The 22,672-nt window shown below is 38.3% G+C and overlaps 1 protein-coding gene across 4 annotated transcripts in view; it reads right to left on the reverse strand.

Annotated features, from left to right (window-relative positions):
• The window catches only part of LOC126250572 (E3 ubiquitin-protein ligase Bre1), a 260,407-nt gene that overhangs the window by 93,684 nt on the left and 144,051 nt on the right, over window positions 1-22,672 (reverse strand). For all 4 annotated transcript variants that reach the window (XM_049951572.1, XM_049951573.1, XM_049951571.1 and 1 more), the window contains exon 11: window positions 1,867-2,069. In XM_049951572.1, the coding sequence (XP_049807529.1) occupies window positions 1,867-2,069 (203 nt within the window). The remainder of the gene's footprint in view (window positions 1-1,866; window positions 2,070-22,672) is intronic.

The raw sequence follows: 22,672 nt of genomic DNA on the forward strand, positions 1-22,672 counted from the left end.
GTGGCAAAGTGGATACTTGATAATAATATCCCTGTAACGGACTGTGCTGCACAGAGTCCTGACCTAAATCCTATAGACCACTTTTGGGACATTTTGGAACGCTGACTTCATGTAGGCCTCACCGACCAACATCGACATCTCTCCTTGGTGCAGCACTCTGTGAAGAATGGGCTGCCATTCCCCAAGAAACCTTCCAGCACCTGATTGAACATATGCCTGCGAGAGTGGAAGCTGTCATCAAGGCTAAGAGTGGGCCAACACTATACCGAATTCTAGCATTACCGATGGAGGGTGCCACGAACTTTCAAGTCATTTTCAGCCAGGTGTCCGGAAACTTTTGATCACATAGTGTATATAAATGCAATCTGTAATGTTTAACACTTTGGAGGCCACAACTTTATGCTCAAGAATAGGTCAGGCCGCAATTTTCTTGATGCACAAGGCACCTATCACTTGAATACTGCCTCCTGTTGTCAATTCCTAAAATTGTATATAAAAAAAGTAGTGAACACAACATCTGCTGTTGTGAATGACTGAGCCAATCTGATCACATTGGCATAATTTCGTGCATGTACTCATTAGGTTTCAGTTTGCTGTAATTCTGCTAGAAATATGTCATGTTTATTGAGTTAGCAAGAAATTTTGGAAGCTCAAGAGGAAAAAAATTGCTCAATAACTCATCTCTCACTTTTTTTTTTAATTTTAAAAAAGTAACGGCAGTTATACTTTCTGTCATCATTACTTTAAAATTTGTAATCTATCAAAGAACTAAAGAAATATGAAAAATAAATCCTGAAGTTTGGTATTTGTTTTGTATGTACTACTCTTGAAGATACATGTGCCAGTTACACTTTAAATAATGGCATAAATGGGCTGTTTCCTAAGCCCAATATTTTTCTAAGTGGCCATCTCCAAAGTGTTAATAACATAATACATAATTGTTACTGACATGTATATTTTTATTTTCAAACATGGATAAACAAGGAATATATGGGGGAATAATAATATCCGCTTGCCTGTCTATCCCCCCCCCCAACCCCCCTCACATGGATGGTACTGTAACACCTTTCTTTATCTTCTCCTCTTGTTCTTTCTATTTTGTCCTATACATTGGTTTTTAACACACAATTAACATTATGAAGTTTGGTGCACTACACACAGAAGAAATCTTTTAGTTGCCAAAATGCACGACAGGAAGGAATGATAAATACAGGAATACTCACAATTGCGATGGATACAATAAACCACAGTAACACAATGTTAATTGTGTACCATAAATGTTAAAAGAAAAGCTTTCTGAACAACATGCACAGTTACTTTACACATGCACTGAGTAGTATAGGAGAGGATAAAATATTAATAAATAGAGTGTACATAATATTTTCCCTTAATGACCTCCTCATAGGTTTTAAAAGAAATTGTGATTTCCAGAGTACACAAAATGTCATTTTTCACAATATTATACAAATGCTATATGATAAAAACGTGCCAAATGCAGCAATTGTACATAGCAAGGTAATATATGTTTGCTAGTATACTACTGTAAAAATAAAAATATGGTTTGTGATTATACAACAAAAATACAGTCTGTGATGCTCTGAAGAGAACAAAAAAAATTAAACGTTCTTATTCCTGATGTGTTTGAGTATGTGGATGGGGGAGGGGATGGCTTGTTAAAAACAAATTTCATGCAAGAACAGGAATTACAGCACAAGCACAGAACTGCCAGTCCGTATTTTTTTTACAAATGGCACAAGACTGAAAATTGCCCAAAGCCAAAGGAAATCTCTAGCATTAATAAAGTTGTAAAATCCTACATCAAAGGCAATTTCAATGATGTATGAGAGTTAGTCCTTCAAAACTCACTTTAACTGAGCCCTCAGGTCTCGTACAAGTTCTGATTCCGCTGTTTTAGCATCTTTTCCCCGATGCTGTTCACGGTGATCTTTTTCAGTTTTGATTTCTTTTTTGACCTCCCCCTTCTCTCGTTTTATGTCCTTCTCTTTCTTAATGGTTGGTGATGTAAGCTGTCTTTCCTTATCACCACACTCTCGTTCCGCCTCTTCTCCCTGTGTTACAGTAACAGTCAAAATTTTTTATTTAATATCAAAACATTTTTCACTACTGGCCATTAAAATTGCTACACCATGAAGATGATGTGCTACAGATGCGAAATTTAACCAACAGGAAGAAGATGCTGTGATATGCAAATGATTAGCTTTTCAGAGCATTCACACAAGGTTGGCGCTGGTGGCGACACCTACAACGTGCTGACATGAGGAAAGTTTCCAATCGATTTCTCATACACAAACAGCAGTTGACCGGCATTGCCTGGTAAAACGTTGTTGTGATGCCTCGAGTAAGGAGGGGAAATGCGTACCATCACGTTTCAGACTTTGATAAAGGTCGGATTGTAACCTATCGCAAATGTAGTTTATCGTATCGCAACATTGCTGCTCGCGTTGGTCGAGATCCAATGACTGTTAGCAGAATACGGAATTGGTGGGTTCAGGAGGGTAATATGGAACACCGTGCTGGATCCCGACGGCCTCATATCACTAGCAGTCGAGATAGGCATCTTATCCGCATGGCTGTAACGGATCGTGCAGCCACGTCTCGATCCCCGAGTCAACAGATGGGGACGATTGCAAGACAACAACCATCTGCATGAACAGTTCGACGATGTTTGCAGCAGCATGGACCATCAGCTCGGAGACAATGGTTGCTGTTACCCTTGACGCTGCATCACACACAGGAGCACCTGTGATGGTGTACTCAATGACGAACATGGGTGCACGAATGGCAAAATGTCATTTTTTCAGATGAATCCAGGTTCTGTTTATAGCATCATGATGGTCGCATCCGTGTTTGGCGATATCGCAGTGAACGCACACTGGAAGCGTGTATTCGTCATCGCCATACTGGCATATCACCCGGCGTGATGGTATGGGGTGCCACTGATTATGCGTCTTGGTCACCTTTTGTTCGCAGTGACGGCACTTTGAACATTGGACGTTATATTTCAGATGTGTTACGACCCGTGGCTCTACCCTTCATTCGATTCCTGCCAAACCCTACATTTCCGCAGGATAATGCACGACAGCATGTTGCAGGTCCTGTATGAGCCTTTCTGGATACAGAAAATGTTCGACTGCTGCCCTGGCCAGCACATTCTCCACATCTCTCACCAATTGAAAACGTCTGGTCAATGGTGGCCAAGAAACTGGCTCGTCACAATACGCCAGTCACTACTCTTAATGAACTGTGGTATCGTGTTGAAGCTGCATGGGCAGCTGTATCTGTACACGCCATCCAAGCTCTGTTTGACTCAATGCCCAGGCATATCAAGGCCGTTATTACGGCCAGAGGTGGTTGTTCTGGGTACTGATTTCTCACTATCTATGCACCAAAATTGCATGAAAATGTAATCACATGTCAGTTCTAGTATAATATATTAGTCCAATGAATACCCGTTTATCATCTGCATTTCTTCTTGGTGTAGCAATTTCAATGGCCAGTAGTGTACTTTATAAAGTGAAGTGTAGATAACTTATTTAACAACCAACTGAGAATACAGCACACACTTTCCATAAAATGTCTATCACTATTTCGAACTTGTTCCTATATAGTGTTAACAGTTTTCCAAATGTAGTATCTTACAAGTATTTTGTAATTTTGTCCTGTAATTTGTAACAAAGAATGAGGACCGAGTTCAATGATAGCTTTGTCAAAACATGGCATAAGCAAAGCACTGGTAATGTTTCCAAATGGTATTTTGACACTGCTGGTGTGTGTATTATTCCTTCCCCCCAATGATAAAAAAATGGCAAAAAGCAGTAGGCACTAATACAGTTCTTAGCAATGCGGAATGAGTTTTAAATTGCTTCTTTATTTTATTGGGACACAGCCTGTAACCCCCCCCCCTGGCACCCACACACACAAAAAGGTGATAATCAACAGTACCTATTTATTTATTACAGTCTTCCATCAGATAGAAAAATGGGTAAAATCAAAGTAGTTTTAATCGTGTGTTTTTCAATTATACGTCTAGCATACAAACTACAAAGCACAACAACATTTTAGCTCACTGTCCAGGAACAAGAATAAACAGATTACTGCATGTGCTCACTTCAGGAAACAACGTTGAGTTGCCAGTGAGAGAAATACACAAATTTCAAATACTGTCAGTGGTACTTAATAGACACACTATTTAATAATAACTGGAAACGTAAGTCACACAAAAAACTGGAATTTTTTACAGTTCAAAAGGCACAATGGTATCCAAGAGATAAAAGCTATTCTGTTTTTGCTGCTGCTGTTGTCCTTAGCCCTATGATTGGTTCTATGCAGGTCTCCATGTTACCTACCAAGTGTCAGTGTATCTGCCACTGCATGAAAATATCGTGTATGAAATTTGTTGTGAGTAGTCACATCTAGTGTGAAGGAAGAAGGTGGGGGGAGACTTTATGACCATCGCAAATAGACTTTAATTTTTGGTTACGTTTAACTTAAGAAAATGTAAAATAATTATAAAGTCTAGTGGAAAAATTCGTTGAGAACAACGAATATTTTTTCAAAAGTAACTTCCAAAACAAACAAGAGCATATGCATCAATTTGAGCAGGCCTCCATGATACTGATTCCCGCGGAACACCGGACACAGCCTATGTTGTCACATGTGAAACACACTGTATTTATGCAATATGGCATGTTTGCTATTACTGCTTGCAAGCTATTGGTGGCAGAAAGAAAGGAGATGTGATACATTTTGTAAAGAAGTCTTGAACACACAAGTAGTCAGCCTCTCCTGTGTTAGTAAACTTCAGTGTTAGTTAACTTTAGCTACCCCTCCTCTTCCTGAATACAATAGTTTCAGTATGCTATGTGAAGCAAACCCCTAGGATCGCTCTCTCTCTCTCTCTCTCTCTCTCTCTCTCTCTCTCTCTCTCTCTCTCTCTCTCTCTCCACCCTCCCTCCCCCACACACACCCTTCTCACTCTCCCACTCCCCCGTCCATATTTCATACTACAATATCTTTTGCTAATAAAAGTGTAGTGATCTATAGCTTTTAAATCATCATATTATGTTTCTATTTATTTATTTTTGACATTTTCTTTTAGTGCTGATGGTAGTAATGAACGCCCTAGCATAATGCTTCTTGGATTTTACACTGCTCTTTGTTACATGGTTTGCATTTTTTGACAGTACCAGTATTGCTTGTGATTGGTGTGGTAGTAATGATTTCCTCACAATTGCATTTGCAACTGCTCACATTTATACTTATGATGCATGTCTGTTTCTGAGTTGATATATCCACTTTGGGGGGCAGGCTTCATAACTACAGAGGTCAATGACACGGTGAACTTGGTGCCAATGTAGGGGCTTACCATCTTCTTCACATCAGTCTAAAGCACTTACTTCGTGACTATCTTTTCAGTGTTATTTTCCTCCTGGAAACTAAGCAATTTGTCTCCATACTGCATAATTGCTGAAGCATCTGAAGCAAGATTTTGAGAGCTAGCATGTGACTTCTGCTTTGTGGACTACTTTCCCACATTGCTTGCCCAATATATATATGAATACCATATGGCTATACTGTTGGCTCTTAAAACAACACAATGATTTTGGTATGTTTAGCTGCACTTTCAGACAGAGGAAATCTGCCTTAACATACTCCAAGGGGCTTCATCTTTGCAACCATTAGGAGCAATATGCTTCTCCATTACAACTGAATATTCTCCAAAATTTTTACATTTAAGCATCTGCCAAGCCTGTTTGACTGCTGTCTCTGTAAGTAGTGGCCCATTTTGAAAATGTTTCATTGAATTTAATTTAATATTTATGCAATCTTTAGCTTTTTGGATGAAAAATGTGACATCTTATTGAATGCCCCATCTTATCTTTAATTGATACTTTTAATATTACACCACTGCTTACAATGGAAGACTATAGTCTGATTAAAATTACTTGTTGGTTTATATTCCACGCATTAGAGCTGGTTTCCTCCAATCCAAAGCACTCAATGACATAACCGAACTGTTCCGCACAGTTAAACTGACACAACAATTGGTCAGTTTATTTCCAATTTCTGATCCGGCTTTCTTTTTTGATATATTTGGGATTTTGGATCCATGTCTTGAGCCTGCCCCATTATTTTACGCTTCATCAGTCATGATAAAACCCACACAATGATGCTAACAAAATATGCAACCTTTCATATGCGGCGCTAACAAAAAAACTACTACATCCTTTTGCACAAGATATGATTTGACACCACATACACAGTTATTACCATCACAGATATTGGCCTACATTAGATATGCCTTGTATATGATGCTGAACTTTTTGAAGGCAGCAAATCACTACTGCGACTGGTTCTGGGAAGTTGTAAATGTAACTGTGTAATGCAGTATGGTACTGTAGGTTAGTGATTAAAATATATTCCTGACTTGTAGAAGGTGGTGGATTCAAATCTCGTCACAAGCTTTGGAATTTTTTATTTCTAAATCTAATCGAAGGACAAGATTATTATTTTCATTCAATTAATTGGTTTAAATGTAATTGTTTGTTTATAATATTTTGGCACACCACTTTCATCACTGTTTGACTTTATTTACTCTTATTTTATCTTCCAATCATTCTTTTATTGTTTGAATCTGCCATGTGTCACCTGTAGTACTACAACATGAGGTTCTTCGGAGTAACATGTTCCACTATTATACTCTTAGGCTGAAGAAAGATGTTCGTGAGAGTGGAAAGTGTATTTTAGGTAATTAAGTGGAGAATGTTGAACTGTATGCACCCTTGTTTTATGTCTATGCAGATTAACTGTAAATAATGTCAACTCTGGATATCTGCAAGGTGCGATGAAGAAAGAAGAAAAAAAAAAAAAAGAAAAAAAAGAGAGAGAATGCTTTATTGGCTGTGGCGGACTGCTTGTCCTTTGGGACATCAAAGCTTCACCATGTCTTGGAGAGCATAGAGCAAAAAATGGGGCACAAAATGCCAAAAAAGAAAACATATTATGATTAGTCATTAAAACTCTCTCAATCATTAGCTAACGTCAAAGGGAAACATATGTATGTTGAAATTGCCTGAGGTATGTCCAACCGAAATTGTCATTGAAGTTATGTGTAGAGAAAAAGTGAAAGTAAAATACAGAAAAGTTAACATACACAGTTTGCATCATTTTGTACACAGCTCACGTAAATCTGATACCCAAACCTCCAAATGTCAGACACTCAGATTGGTACCAAACATTGTATGTCAATAGAGTATCAATCAAAACACCAATTTAGTTTGTGCTATGTGCTGTCACCCACTAGAACAAGCATAAACGGCAATTAAAAGTAACACAAGAACTACGGAACACAGGAAATGCATATCTGTGACTGACTGTTTCACAGATCTTGCATGGATGAGTTGGTGAAGTGTGAGGTTGTCGTACCATAGGTCCTGCATTCAAAGCCACTGATGACTTTTTTTTAAACTGTTTACATGTGAAACCATTACATAGGAGAACATTTTCCTGACATGTAAATGGAGCTTTCAGAATTTGTAGCAATGTTCTTTTGGCAGTCTGCTTTCACTTCATTAGTTGAATGCAGCAAGGCTATAGAGTGCATTTGCAGAGGTAGGTGTGGAGTTCTGCAGACATGTGTAACAGAACAGACACCACTCGAGATGAAGTAGCTAGCGCATTTGTAGTTTCATGGAATAAACATACACGTTTAAAACAGTAGAATAAAGAAACAATTGCATCACACATGCAGTAGTATTAATGGTAACAACAACAACAACAACAACAATAATAATAATAATAATAATAATAATAATAATAATAGGCTGCATACGGCAGTGCTGCGTACATTACATGTGCGTATCGAGGCTAGAGTCTCATGTTTGTGTGCACACAGACATGCGGTTGCTATCCAGTCTGCTTGCTACAGGTACTGTACTGCTGTTGTGCAACATGAAAATGACTGGAGAAGTACAACATTCCTAATGGGCATAATTGATGAATGGAATGCATCGAACATCACTGAAGAGAAACATTAGATATCAACAAGCACACCCAGGCGGAGTGGAATTGTTCATTTGTGACCAACTGAACGGGTTATAGTCGATGTCTTCGATATCGTCACCAGAATTTGTTTCAAGCAATGGAAATGATGAAATACCACAGAAGGAGAAAAGTGTAGTGTCTTACTCAAAAAACAAGAAAATCAAAATTATCAAAGATTAGCTTAATGTCAAAAAGCAGACAAAGGCAACCCAAACATTTGCAGGTCACATGACGCCTGCAATGAAAAACAGATTTTGCACTAGGTGTCTTGCATGATGCATGTTGTACAACTGGAAACAGTAGAGGGAAAGTGGAGAGTGCGTGTTTGCATTGATTTTTGAATGTTATGTACACTAATTTTATTATTTTGTTAATTATTACTACTATTAGTTTTGTTGTGTATTACTACTACTACTACTACTACTTCTGCACATATGATGTAATTCTTTATTTTTCTGTTCTGATTGTACGTTCTATGAAACTACAGATTTACTTTATAGGTTTACTACTTTCAAATAAATTAAGCAAAAGCAGACAGCCAAGGGAACTTTGCTGTAAACACCTAACAGCCCCTTTACAGGTCAAACATGTTGTCCCATATAACACTATCATGCATAATACAATAAAAAAAATTGGCGTCATAGGGTTCGATCCTAGGACCCCTGGTAAAACGATCTAATGCTCTACCAGCTTCCCCACGAAAGCTGTATGTATTAGTTACTCACAGTTATGCTTTTCTGTGCTCCATAGTTCTGGTGTTACTTTTAATTACCGTTTACGCCCGTTCTGCTGGACGACAGCACATTGTACATAGTAAATCAGAGTTTTGGTTGATACACAATCGACATACAATATTTAGTACCGAACTGAGTGTCTGACACCTGTAGGTTTTGGTGTAAGCCCTCTTACAGTCATCGAGCCTCAGCAGATGGAGACGAAAGCACACTGCCAGGAGTGACACTGCACAGCATGTCCACAGCCTCAAGAAAGCTATTAGACGGCAACTGTCAAATTCAAATAAAGTAAAGGTGATTAGGGACAGATCAATCAAAGTGCGGAGTTAGTTTCGGGATATAAAAAGGGATTTTCAAGAAATAATGGAAAAATATATGGCTTTGCCAATAGCAACAGAAGTAAACAACGAAGAAGATATAGGTGAACTCACATTGTAGTGTCACCCAATGTAACCATTATATTTAAGATGAAGTTATTTGATGACTTGATAAAAATCAAACAAATGTAATTTAGCACAACAGAAGGCATACATAAGATCTATTGACCATAGCAACCAAATCCCCCACATGAACCATGGACCTTGCTTTTGGTGGGTGGGTGGGGGCTTGCATGCCTCAGCGATACAGATAGCCATACCGATAGGTATCTGTTGAGAGGTCAGACAAACGTGTGGCTCCTGAAGAGGGACAGCAGCCTTTTCAGTAGCTGCAGGGGCAAACAGTGTGGATGATTGACTGATCTGGCCTTGTAACATTAACCAAAATGGCCTTGATGTGCTGGTACTTTGAAAGGCTGAAAGCAAGAGGAAACTACAGCTGTAATTTTTCACAAGGACATGCAGCTTTACTGTATGGTTAAATGATGATGGTGTCCTCTTGAGTAAAATATTCCAGTGGTAAAATAGTCTCCCATTCAGATCTCTGGGTGAACTACTCAGGAGGACGTCCTTATAAGGAGAAACAAAACCGGCATTTCACGGATCAGAGCATGGAATGTCAGATCCCTTAACCGGGAAGGTAGGTTAGAAAATTTAAAAAGGAAGATGGATAGGTTAAAGTTCGATGTAGTGTGAATTAGTAAAGTTCGATGGCAAGAGGAACATGACTCCTGGTCATGTGTATAGAGGGTTATAAATATAAAATCAAATAGGAGTAATGCAGGAGTAGGTTTAATAATGAATAAAAAACAAGAGTACAGATAAGCTACTGCGAACAGCATAGTGAATGAATTATTGTAACCAAGATAGACATGAAGCCCAGGCCTACCACAATAGTCCAAGTTTATATGCCAAATAGCTCCGCAAATGATAAAGAGATTGAAGAAATGTATGATGTGATAAAATAAATTATTCAGATAGCTAAGGGAGATGAAAATTTAATAGCCATGGGGGACTGGAATTCGACAGTAGGTAGAAAGAAAAGTAGTAGGTGAGTATGGACCCAGGGTAAAGAATGAAAGAGGAAGCTGCCTGGCAGAATTTTGCACACAGCATAATTTAATCATCACTAACACCTGGTTTAAGAATCATTAAAGAAGGTTGTACACGTGTAAGAGTACTGGAAACACTGGAAGATTTCAGATACATTATATAATGGTAAGACAGAAATTTAGGAACCAGCTTTCAAATTGTAAGACACTTTCAGGGGCATATGTGGATTCTGACCACAGTTTATTGGTTATGAAATGTAGATTAAAACTGAAGAAACTGCAAAAAAGGTAGGAATTTAAGGAGATGGGACCTGGATAAACTGAAAGAACCAGAGGGCAGAGTGTTTCAGAAAGAGTATTGGGGGAATGATTAACAAGTACAGGGGAAATAAATACAGTAGAAGAAGAATGGGTAGCTTTGAGAGATGGAATAGTGAAGGCAGCAGAGGACCAAGTTGGCAAAAATTTAGGTAATTGATGAAAGGAGAAAATATAAAAATGCAGTTAATGAAGCAGGTGAAAAGGAATACAAACGTCTCAAAAATGAGATCGACAGGAAGTGCAAAATGGCTAAGCAGAGGTGGCTAGAGGTCAAATGTAAGGATGTGTGAATATCAAGAGCTCAGGTGGAAAACCAGTCCTAAGCAAAGAGGGGAAAGCAGAGAGGTGGAAGGAGTATATAGACATCTATACATGACGAAATATCTGAGGGCAATATTATGGAACTTGAGGAGGACAAAGATGAAATGAGAGATATGACACTGCGTGAAGAATTTGACAGAGCACTGAAAGACCTAAGTCAATAAAAGGCCTCGGGCGTAGACAACATTCCATTAGAACTACTGATAGCCTTGGAGAGCCAGCCGCGACAAATCTCTTCCATTTGGTGAGCAAGATGTATGAGACAGGCAAAATACGCTCAGGCTTCAAGAATATCTGATTCCAATCCCAAAGAAAGCAGGTGTTGACAGGTGTGAAAAGTACCAAACTATCAGTTTAATAACTCAGAGTTGCAAAATACTAACACAAATTCTGAACTGATGAATGGAAATCTGGTAGAAGATGACCTCAGGAAGATCAGTTTGGGTTCTGTAGAAATGTTGGAACACGCGAGGCAATACTGACCGTACAACTTATCTTAGAAGATAGAGTAAGGAAAGGCAAACCTACCTTTCTAGCATTTGTAGACTTGAAGAAAGCTTTTGACATTGTTGACTGGAATACTCTTTTTAAAATTCTGAAGGTAGCAGGGGTAAAATACAGGGAGCAAGAGGCTATTTACAATTTGTTCAGAAACCAGATGGCAGTTATAAGAGTTGAGGGCATTAAAGGGAAGCAATGGTTGAGAAGGGTGTGAGACAGAGTTGTAGCCTATCTCCAAAGTTATTCAATCTGTATATTGGGCAAGCCATGGAGAAATAAAAAACTCGAGTTTTGTCAATGACATTGTAATTCTGTCGGAGACAGCGAATGACCAGGAAGAGCAGCTGAACAAAACGGACAGTGTCTTGAAAGGAGGATATCAGATGAACATCAACAAAAGCAAAACGAGGGTAATGGAATGTAATCAAATTAAATCAGATGATGGTGAGAGAATCAGATTAGGAAATGAGACACTTAAAGTAGTAAAGGAGTTTTGCAATTTGGAAAGCAAAATAACTGATGATGGTAGAAGTAGAGATGATATAAAATGTAGACCGGCTAGGGCAAGGGAGGCGTTTCTGAAGGAGAGAAATTTGTTAGTATCGATTATTTAAGTGTCAGGAACTCTTTTCTGAAAGTATTTGTATGGAGTGTAGGAATGTAAGGAAATGAAACATGAAAAATAAATAGTTTAGACAAGAAGAGAATAGAAGCTTTCGCAATGTGGTGCTACAGAAGAATGCTGAAGATTAGATGGGTAGATCACGTAACTAATGATGTGGTATTGGATAGAATTGGGGAGAAGAGGAATTTGTGGCACAACCTGATTAGAAGATGGGACCGATTGGTAAGACATGTTCTGAGGCATTAAGGGATCATCAATTTAGTACTGGAGGCCAATTTGTAGGGTATGAATCGTAGAGGGAGATCAAGAGATGAATACAGTAAGCAGGTTCACAAGGATGTAGGTTGCAGTATTTACTTGGAGATGATGAAGCTTGCACAGGATAGAGTAGCATGGAGAGCTGCATCAAACCAGTCTCTGGGCTGAAGACCACAACCACAACCACAACCACAACCACAACCACAACAACAACAACAACAACAACCAGGTCAACAATGACAAATAGTTAGATGTTGAAATAACTGTTGACACTGACGTGAAGAAAGCTTATATCTTCAAAATGGAAGATTTCGATAAGCTGCTTCCATGTCTATGCGTGTAGCAACGATCTATGAGACCATCTCTGTGGTAGCCGACCAACATGACATCTTCATATCCCTGGGTTGTGGCCCATTAGTTGACAACATTACCACTGCACAGTGGCTGCTCGAGACATAACTTCTCCCATGCATGGTGCACTGGCAGCACACAGTGTGCCTCATTAGGTGAGCTCTTATTAGCACCATGATTATATTTGACTTATTTATTTAAGGTCATCCATCATGAAGTGCGGGTGACATATGTTTTACTGATCGTTAGTTTGGTGTCTAAGAAAATAAGCTTTCATTTTTTGTAAGGGTGTATATTACTGTAATAATGACTGTATACCAGTCACCACTCAAAAAATGGATATTGGACTGTCAGAAACTGAAGTGTTTCAGGTTGGCTTGGACTATGTGGTGGTTTGTTATACTTCACACCAAACACTTAAAGAAGTTGCCACTTGAATGCTCCTTTTATGTTCAATGAATGTTGCCTACTGAATATTCAGTCGCTGTTAAGTGTTATTAATCAAGATCCAGCTAGTCTGTGCCTTGAATTCATGTGCCTTTTTCCTCCAGTTTGGCTCACACTTTGTCTTCTTACAGGCTGCAGCTAAAGGTGCAGAAAATTAACTTCTCATTCTCATTCACTCCATCACATAAATAAGAAATGAGATGCAATTCAAGTTCTTATATTATCTTCAAAATGACAACGCAATACATGATAAATGAGGGCAGCTACTAAATCTTATACTACATCTCTGTACTATACGTAACAGATATGATATTCAACTTGATAATTAACAATTAGAATACATTTATTATATTTGTAACAATATTACGAGAAGGCAAGTTATCTCTGACATTTCGCATTCTTATATTGCGTGGAGCCCTTTCTTCAGCACCTCTCACTCCATGGAACTCCTATCTCCACCTCACCAGGTAAGGTTGTCTGACTGCTTCTCACTGTACAGTCACTGGATCGTTAGCTGCAGTATCAGCACATCTCCCAACAGTGGGGTGTTCACCACTTATCGACTACTCTCAGTCATGAACATCTTTTCACTGACGTATGTATTTAAGGACAGGAACCTCTCATTCAAGGAATCACATGTATGACTACAAAAATGAAAAAAAATTGGAGGAGTTATCGAATAGTAGTGAAGCTCTAGTGGAGCAATTAAATAAATTATATAAAATTCTAATAGTATTAACACACTAAAAAGACAAGAAGAAGAGAAGATTATGAAAGTAGGCAAGATTTCTTGTATGGAAGCTACCTTAGCAAAGGTACCAAGGAAGTTACAGTCTTAACTAAATAAATGATGTACTCTGATAAGAAATGAAATGAATGAGCAGTTAAATAAGGTACATGATGAACCTGAGACATTAATTAATCGAAATCTCAGATAAGCAACGTTGATCAGAGATATCAGAGCCGAATAAAGATTCGCTGAAGGAATTTGTGCTCCAAATGTTTTAGCTTGTTTTGAGGAAAGCAACATGCATTAGTTGAACAGAAAGTACAGCAAAGTTGAATTTTTCATTGCTACACCTTATTCTTCAGGAAATACTGTAAACTGAAGTATACGACTACTGTAAACCTCAGTATGAAAAATAATTACGCTGCAGTGAATACATAAATAAAGAAGTGATTTTTCATATCACCACATGTCAAGGAAGTAGGTTTACCAGCAGAGATATTCACAGGTACACTATTGTTAAACTTTAGGATAATAAGTGTGGGAGCACAAATGAATATTTAAATGAAGCTTTAAGCCTTAATGGGTTTTCTAAGGAAGATGTCTGTTTCGACTATGGTGTAGTTCCGGAAAGTAGAACTATGAGTAGACACACTTAAATATACACTGTTTATAGTACAATTAAAATTACTCGATATTTGACGTCTGTCACTTGCCACTACAGTGTTGCCACATCGGCTGCCAGCTACCGCTTTGTTATAGATGAGACTCAACATGGTAGGTCACTTCACAAATGCTGTTAATGTGTCACACAGAGCAATGTTGGAAGAGGCTGCCATGAGGTATGTTGGAAATGCAAGATGCTCTGTCGACAGCTGATTTTAAGCAATCAATGACTGAACTGCAGTGGATGTGGCATTTTGTAGCCCTGCATTTCAACTCATGTCCTAAGCTAGCCAAAACCTCATGATATGCTACGTATCTGAGAAAATGGCGGTCAACAGTCTGTGGCAGAACCAAAATCACAATCACTTTCTTTATGGCAATTAAAGTTAACCTCAAAAAAAAAAATTTCAGCTTCAGCACTAGAAACAAACTAATTTTTTGTTATCATTGGCTAGTGCTGCCTGAAACTATCCACACACTGCCTACACCAGCTGCCACATTACCAACTGATGTACAGTCCTTGTTCATACTTGGTTGAAGATTACAGGTGACACAGGCAGATTCCAAATGAAAAATGAATGATAGACCGACAAATAAAAATAAATAAAAATATTATGATGAAAATGACTTGGCAAAGAATTAGAAAGAAAAAAAAATACATTTAAATCAATTAACTGAACAAAAATAATAATCAAAGTCTTGATTAGATTGGGAAAAAAAACCACACACACACACACACACACACACACACACACACACACACTCCAAAAATTCGGCTTCACCTAATTTCGTGTGAAGCTTATCTAATATAAGTCGATCTTGGTAATGATGCTAACTGTATATGTGGTGCTGAATCACATCTTGTGCGGAGTATCAAGCAGAGTTTAGTTAGTATATGAAACGAGTGTATTTCACTAGCATCATCATTGTGTGTGTGTGTGTATGTGTGTGTGTGTGTGCCATTTGTGATGAAATACAAAACAAACACATCAAGAAAGCATGCGGGACAAGGAACTGGAAGTGAACTGACCAATTGTTGTGGCAGTTAGGCAACAATGAACAGTTTGGGCGTAACACTGAGCATTCCAATGAAGGAAATCAGTTCCAATGTGTAAAGTGTCAATTATCAAGTTATTTGAATCAGAATGTAGTTCAAAGTTTTACTGCAAGAAGTACATGGATTGATTGTTAAGCTATAAATACACGTTTCATAAATTATCAAGTTATTCACTGTTTTATTGAGAGAGTAAGATTTATTGATGTATGACTCAGTACTGCATCAGTCATCCTACATTACATGGAGGTATACTGTATCTAACAGTGAGGGTGGCATTGTTTAATGCACTGATGGGAGACAAAGAATTAACATTCATTTACAATCCAAACCCTGGTGGAGGGTAGGTGACCTGAATGCACAAAGAAGCATTACTTATGTAGTGTTACTCTCATAATCCATGTCTGAACGAGAAAGACTTTTGTTTATTTCGTTAGTTAATTACTGAGGTTTATATAATCTGTTACTGTCATTATTATTCATTGATTCTTAAAACAGAAACGTGAAAAGTTTATGTATTTATGCAACTTAAAGTATCTATTAGGTGTCCATTTGTTTTCATCTTCTCTAGCAGGAAGTTAAGTGTTAAATGTAATCGCTGATCATTAAGGCGTGGCTGACTATTTGATTTACTGGAGTTAAATAATAAACAAATATTAGAAATGTTGAAGATTTAGTTTAGAGATGTGTAAAGCAGCCTTTACGTGGATTTGCAGCAATGATATAAATATAAATGTCAATAAATTTTACACTGAACTCAATGATGTTAACAGATAATAGAATACAAATACTAATTTTTGTTACGCAATTTGAGGCAAAAGGACCTTATATAATCATTTAGTTTTTTTGTTGGGGGGGGGGGGGGGGGGGAAGAGGAAGAATTATTTGCAGTGTGCTAATTCGGCAGACTAATGTCCATTGGTAGACTGAATTAATTGCTTCGTTACTTTATATTTAGTTTCCCATGGAGAAACTTCTTTCTCTTTGACTATACAACTGCCTGCACTCTACATTTCTCTCTTAACCCGATGGCACATGGATCATGCTTTCCATCGTCAACATTGAGCATGCCGACTTTAACGTGCTGAGTGCTCGGAAATGATGCTGCTTGTGCATCCGGTATGTGGGCCTGACATGGAGTACAAGATCACAATGGGCTCCAATGGCAGTTGTGGGATGTTTCCACTTCATAAATCACACTGTTTACGAAATGGGCATGTGTAAAATTTCTACTTTAGCTCCATTATAACGCTCACTCCCTCCACCGTTCATGTGCAAGTCCAGTTGTTCTGTCTATAGTATACATAAATAAGAACTTCAGTATCCATGGGCATGTTTTAAGGCAAAAAGGAAAGTATCATGCCCAGTCAATAAGGACATTGGCTTATAAAATTTCCATTACAAATAGTGCGATACAAATTTACATTAGTTCTCCACAGAAGATAAAAATTATTTCAGCATTCTCGTGTTTTAGCAAATCTCTAAGTTCACTCTTACTAGATCACTGTTCCTATTCAGTAGCAGAATCTTTAGAACATTTGAATTACGAAACTTAAAAGGAATGATATCTTACTGAAGGTAGTGCAAGTTGTCCTGTAGATTAACCCAACAGGAACAAACTCACTCCTCGAAAAAATCGCACTTATATTTACGTAACAGCAAATATTATACTATATACTTGTATTAAACTAATAAGAAAGTATCAGAACCTATTAAAAACATGAATATCAGAAAAAAAATTTTAATGTAGTGGGATACGAACCACCACACGACACTTCTTGTTACGAATCTGTAACGCTACTCACTGCATTAATCTGATCACAAATCTTTAGTAGACATTCTTAGCATGTTACCATCTTCCAAAGTTTTAATCGTGCCTATGTTACTAACTGAAATTTAATTATAACACGCTGTACCAAGAACAATACATTTTTGATGGATCCTCACTGTGCTGTTGCCTTCAAATGACATACTCTCATAAAACGCAAGTTACAGTAATTCTTTTAGTACGTATGTGGTGTTTGTCATTTTTTACAACAGATCATAAATTAATGATGGGTTTTTGAGATATTCTCAATTTGCTGGTAATCGAAAATGGCATGTATACATATGAGCTTCAGCTGAATACAAGTATGGTGCCTCACAACTCTGTGCTGAAGGGAGACTGTGTGCGTGTGACATACGCGACGTTCTGCCATCTCATTGGTCGACATTCAGACACACGTTCAGAATATCTGAAATGCTAGATATTGCTCTGCATGTTCGGAAAGACTCCCCAACATGCTATTCCACTCTATGACTTAAGAAACTTGGCACACTCAACATTCGGATGTACTGTTCGTGTGCTGATGGCTTTGCTGTTCTATCTTATAGTGTGAAAGTAACAGGGAAAGCCTGCTATTGAAGTATAAAGAATGTATATTGTGGCTATTGCAGCCTGATTTCACAGGTAATGCCAACATATGGTACAGAGGAACACACACAAAAGGCATATTGATGTAGTGTGGGTTTCACATTAGTTGTGAGTTTCACATTAGTTGCATAAACCTATAACCCATCAAATGAATGAATGATACTGACAGTTCATGCAGTCAGATGGCAAAGTTGCCAGGCTTGGTTTGTGAAACCCCAAGCCTGGTCTCTACTATTTAGATGTGGTAAACACAAAAACCATGACAGCATGTAGGTTGTATTAATTCATTTACAGTTACTACTTGCAATATACAAACTCAAAAAATTGAAAATCTATCTACCATCCAGAATAAGATTTTCACTCTGCAGTGAAGTGTGCGCTGATATGAAACTTCCTGTGTGTTGGACCAAGACGAACTCGGGGACCATTGCCTTTCACGGGCAAGTGCTCTGGAGCGCTTGCCCACGAAAGGCGAAGATCCCGAGTTCAAGTCTCGAACCAACACACAATTTTAATCTGCCTGGAAGTTTCATATCTACTATCCAGTTTGCTGAAATATCAAAGTTATTTGTTGTACTTCACAACAGAAATGCGAAGTATTTTTGCAATATTGTCAAACGGTTTTTGTTTTCTCATTAAATATTTGAATTATTAACTATTTCTATATTGACTGAATAATTTATCAATGTGTGAACAGCTACAAATGGAAGAAAGTACTCAAACTGTGTCAACAGGTCAAAGGTGAGAAACCGTCCCCCCTTTTGCCCATATTCCTGCGTGTAAAAATCTGAATTTGAACAATTTTTTTCTGCACTGCTCTCTCCCAATCAAATTTCTCACATAGTTTTCCATGACATATTTGCTTTTGGCTGCCTCTCCGATGATGCTTGCAGTGCTACTCACAACTTTTGTCAAAGTCTCACTTGTCACTTGATTGACAGCTTCCACAAGGAACTTCTCAACTTCAGAGATTGTGAACTCTTGTTGTTTGCAGGAATGTAATTTTTTATTTGTGTCCATATCCCTTCAAGGGCATTGAAACGATAGTCATATGGAAGAACCCAAACGATTTCATGTCCGAGCTTTTAGCAATTTCATTAATTATGTGTATTGGAAATTGTGATTTTTGTGTCATAATTTAGAGCAATTCAGCCTTCTTCAAATCTTCTCTGAGATCCATGTCTTATCTTTTGAGCTCTGACTAATACTGTCTTTTCTTGTTGCCAAAGCAGGTGTCTCATCATGTACAACTGAATGACACTGGGCATTATATGTAACAATCACTGACAGTCTTGTCATTCTGATGCACGTCTGTAAAATACACTGTTCTATCTTCTTGACTATCACTTGGTTCTTCTTCTTCTTCTTCCTTTTTTTTTTTTTGTAAAACATTAACAGGCAATTTGGTACAAAACCATTTGATGTATCTGAATGTAAAACAGTAACTCATCCTCCTTTTTCAACAGACACTGCCATTGTCTCCTCAGGTGTTCCACCACTCCAGCCTCTAAATAATGAATGGGTAACTAGCCACATTATACTTTTGAATGGCACACCCACACTACTTCACAAAACCGGGATCTCCTGCTTACTGGGCAGTTGTGTTAACCAACGTGCCACCCAGACACAGTGTTTATTGCAACTGTGCAGACTATCTTGGCACATTTCTCATCCGACCCAGACTACCACCTGGCGTCACCTATCCGCAGTCCTTGTTTATGTCCTCCATGCTGGCTACTGTGGCAGTTCCACAGGAGGTCTGAACCATTCTGCATGGTATCTGTTTCAGATAAATCCGAAATAACGTAAGTAAAGCATTCACGTAAATTATTTGCTTTTATGGGCAAGAAGTCCACCTTCTTCAGTGCAGATGCACAATTACCTCTGACCACCGGCAGGAATCTGAAATTAGCGAGTGTGGAGGACATGGATGGGGACTGTGGATAGGTGGCACTAGGTGGGAGTGTGGGTCAGCCGAGACGTACAGTTGCAATGAACACTGTGTCCGGGTGGTGCAGTGGTTAATGCAACTGCCTAGTAAGCAGGAGATCCTGGGTTTGAATCCCGGTCCAGCACACATTTTCACTCATCGCTGCTGACTGTGCGTTAAGTCCCGATGCAGTTGACATCGACAGTCCCTTCCCTTTACTTTCCTTTCCTTTCTTCCAATCCACTTTCAATTTACATAACATGCACCTTTGTTTAAAAATTTGATTCCTCCAGGATTCAACCTCAGGACCCCTATGTGTCACGTGAGGATTCTACCACATAGCCACGCTGCTTGTCAAAAGACCACCAGCTTACTTTAGCATATTAAAAATGGTCAGAAAACTTCAAAAGTTAATTTTCTCAAGTATTTTTGAGAGTTGCATCAAACTGCTTTGGTAGAGCTATGTTTGAGTAACGAACTTCATGTACCATAAATACAAGAAGTTACAAAAATCAGACAGCTATGTGGTCCCCCTTGTGAGAAACTTTGACCACATGAATACTTGATTCAGGCCGCAGTTGGACGACCACTGCTATAAACCACAGTACCACACAAGCAAATAAAAATATATAATATGCAGAAGACACTGGCAGAGGCTTTTTATAGACATATCTAGGTAGCTTCCACATATACCCAACTACCATACAGTTCAGAAGCCACTAAGACAGGAGAGCAGTCAATCCATGTCACTTCAACGCACTACTTAACGTACCTATACAGATTATTTCAAATTTGATGCATGCAATTATCCAGATATGAGCTGGATTACTACCAATTTGCAGGGGTATATGACAATATTTGTGAAAAAGACAGACCAACTAAGTTTGGAAAGTGTGTGAAATTTAAAAATATATAAAATGCTCATAAATGAATATAATTATGGTTCCAATCAAGTCACAGCAATGAAACTTATAAAAGTGAAAAGCTAATGATTATAGTTGTAGAACAAATCATAAAATATGTGGCTGTAATTTGCAATCTGTTGATTTAACCCAATCTAAATCTGACAATTGGTTAAGCGTTATGTGATTTTTAATCACGCACAGCATCAGAATTTGGAGAGGCAAGCAGCAGCCCTGTTTGACCATTGTTGTGCAACGTGATGAGGTAGAGTAGGAGGGGACGCACGACCGCTCCAGTGGGTGGAAGCCAATTTCCACTGAGTGGAGAAACAGGCACCAGGAATGTAGCAGAAGTTTGGTATATGAATACTTCCGGGTCAAAACTAAAAAGTAAGATGCAGTTTGAGTGGAAAGACACCCCTTGGCAACAGTAGTGTGGACTTGTCCATACACCTGCAGTGTGAGGGAAAAGAATCAGTCCTCCTGGAAAAATACCTATTGTACGAGACAGATCGAACTTTAAATTATCAGAAGAACGGTCTCAAGTGAGTATATGTGCGGGTTACTGTTGTGACACACAAAGTAGCTTAATTATGAATATTAGGAGATGTGACATGTCTGACATGACAGGCCGAGAAAATGTTACAAATTGGGGTAGCGCCCTTTTTCTGGGCAGGTAATGATGGTTGTTGGTGGAGGTGAGACCCTGCAGCTGGTCGTGCTCAAACTTGGCAGTGCAGTAAGGTTAACTGTTAATTCATCTGATGTCTGCGAAGTATAACCACATTCAGTCATGCAGGAAGTGACTTTGGTGCACAAAGTTATATTTTAACTGTGGCAACAACCACACATTTTGACATGGTTAGATCTCATGAACAAAGCCTACATCATGCTATTGTGTCATGTCTCACACTGGCACTTGTAAGTAGGGCTACACTTTTTATCTTACTGTGTATAGGCTCAGTGCTGTGGTAAATAATCGCAGATGGCCTTGTGATATAGTTCCGCATGGGAGCTTATTTTGTATGATTATCCCTCCGGAATCACTAGTTCGTCAAAGTTGTTTTGGGAAACTATAGCTTTGAATTAATGGCTTCCATGAAGATTCCTTGAATTCTCATGTCAGTTGCATTTATCTTTGATTTGAAAACAACACTGATGTATAGTAACTTAACTGGAGAACACAGGGTCTCAACAATACACTTTTTTTTTTCCCTCTCTCCTCGACTTTCATTTCACGTACTCACCAGAAATATGTCACACAACCAGATACTTGTGTAAAATTTCTTGTCATTATCCATGATTCTTGGACTACTGTCAGTCCCAAGTTGGAACTGACCCTCTAATGGTAACATCAAACATTTGGCAATCTTAAGTTTGACTACTGCATACTCAAACAAAGGCTGAAAAAAGCAGTCAACAACAGCCACTATTATTCCAATCAATTGGTGAATATTTCTTACATTGAACACTTTATCAGTCTGAGAGATTTTTATTGCCACCAATTGGCTTATTTCATGGATGGGGATTGTTTACTCAAACTGCATTGTATATGTGCTGTGTAGTCGTATTTGGTAGATTGTTGTAAAAAAAATTCAAATCAAAATTATATTGTTACAATCCATTTAAAATAGATAACACAAGAGTACAGAAGAATTGGAGGAATGTTCAGGAGTAGACAGCAAATAAATGTCCTCATGTACTGCCAGTTGGAAACATTTGCAGAAAATGTAGAAAGCAAATATAACAAAACCCACCAACCCTTGCAAGTGTAACCTCAGCTGTGCTCGATACTTCACAGAAAAATAGCATCACATCTGACATTGAATTCTTTAACTACTATCCTTCAGTATTTAGGTGAATCTCCTGCTAAGAAGAACAGAGGCTTCAGTGAGAGAAAAAGTACCACAAGTTTTGACTGTATTTACA

Source organism: Schistocerca nitens, chromosome 1, assembly GCF_023898315.1.
Source record: "Schistocerca nitens isolate TAMUIC-IGC-003100 chromosome 1, iqSchNite1.1, whole genome shotgun sequence".
NCBI lineage: Eukaryota > Metazoa > Arthropoda > Insecta > Orthoptera > Acrididae > Schistocerca > Schistocerca nitens.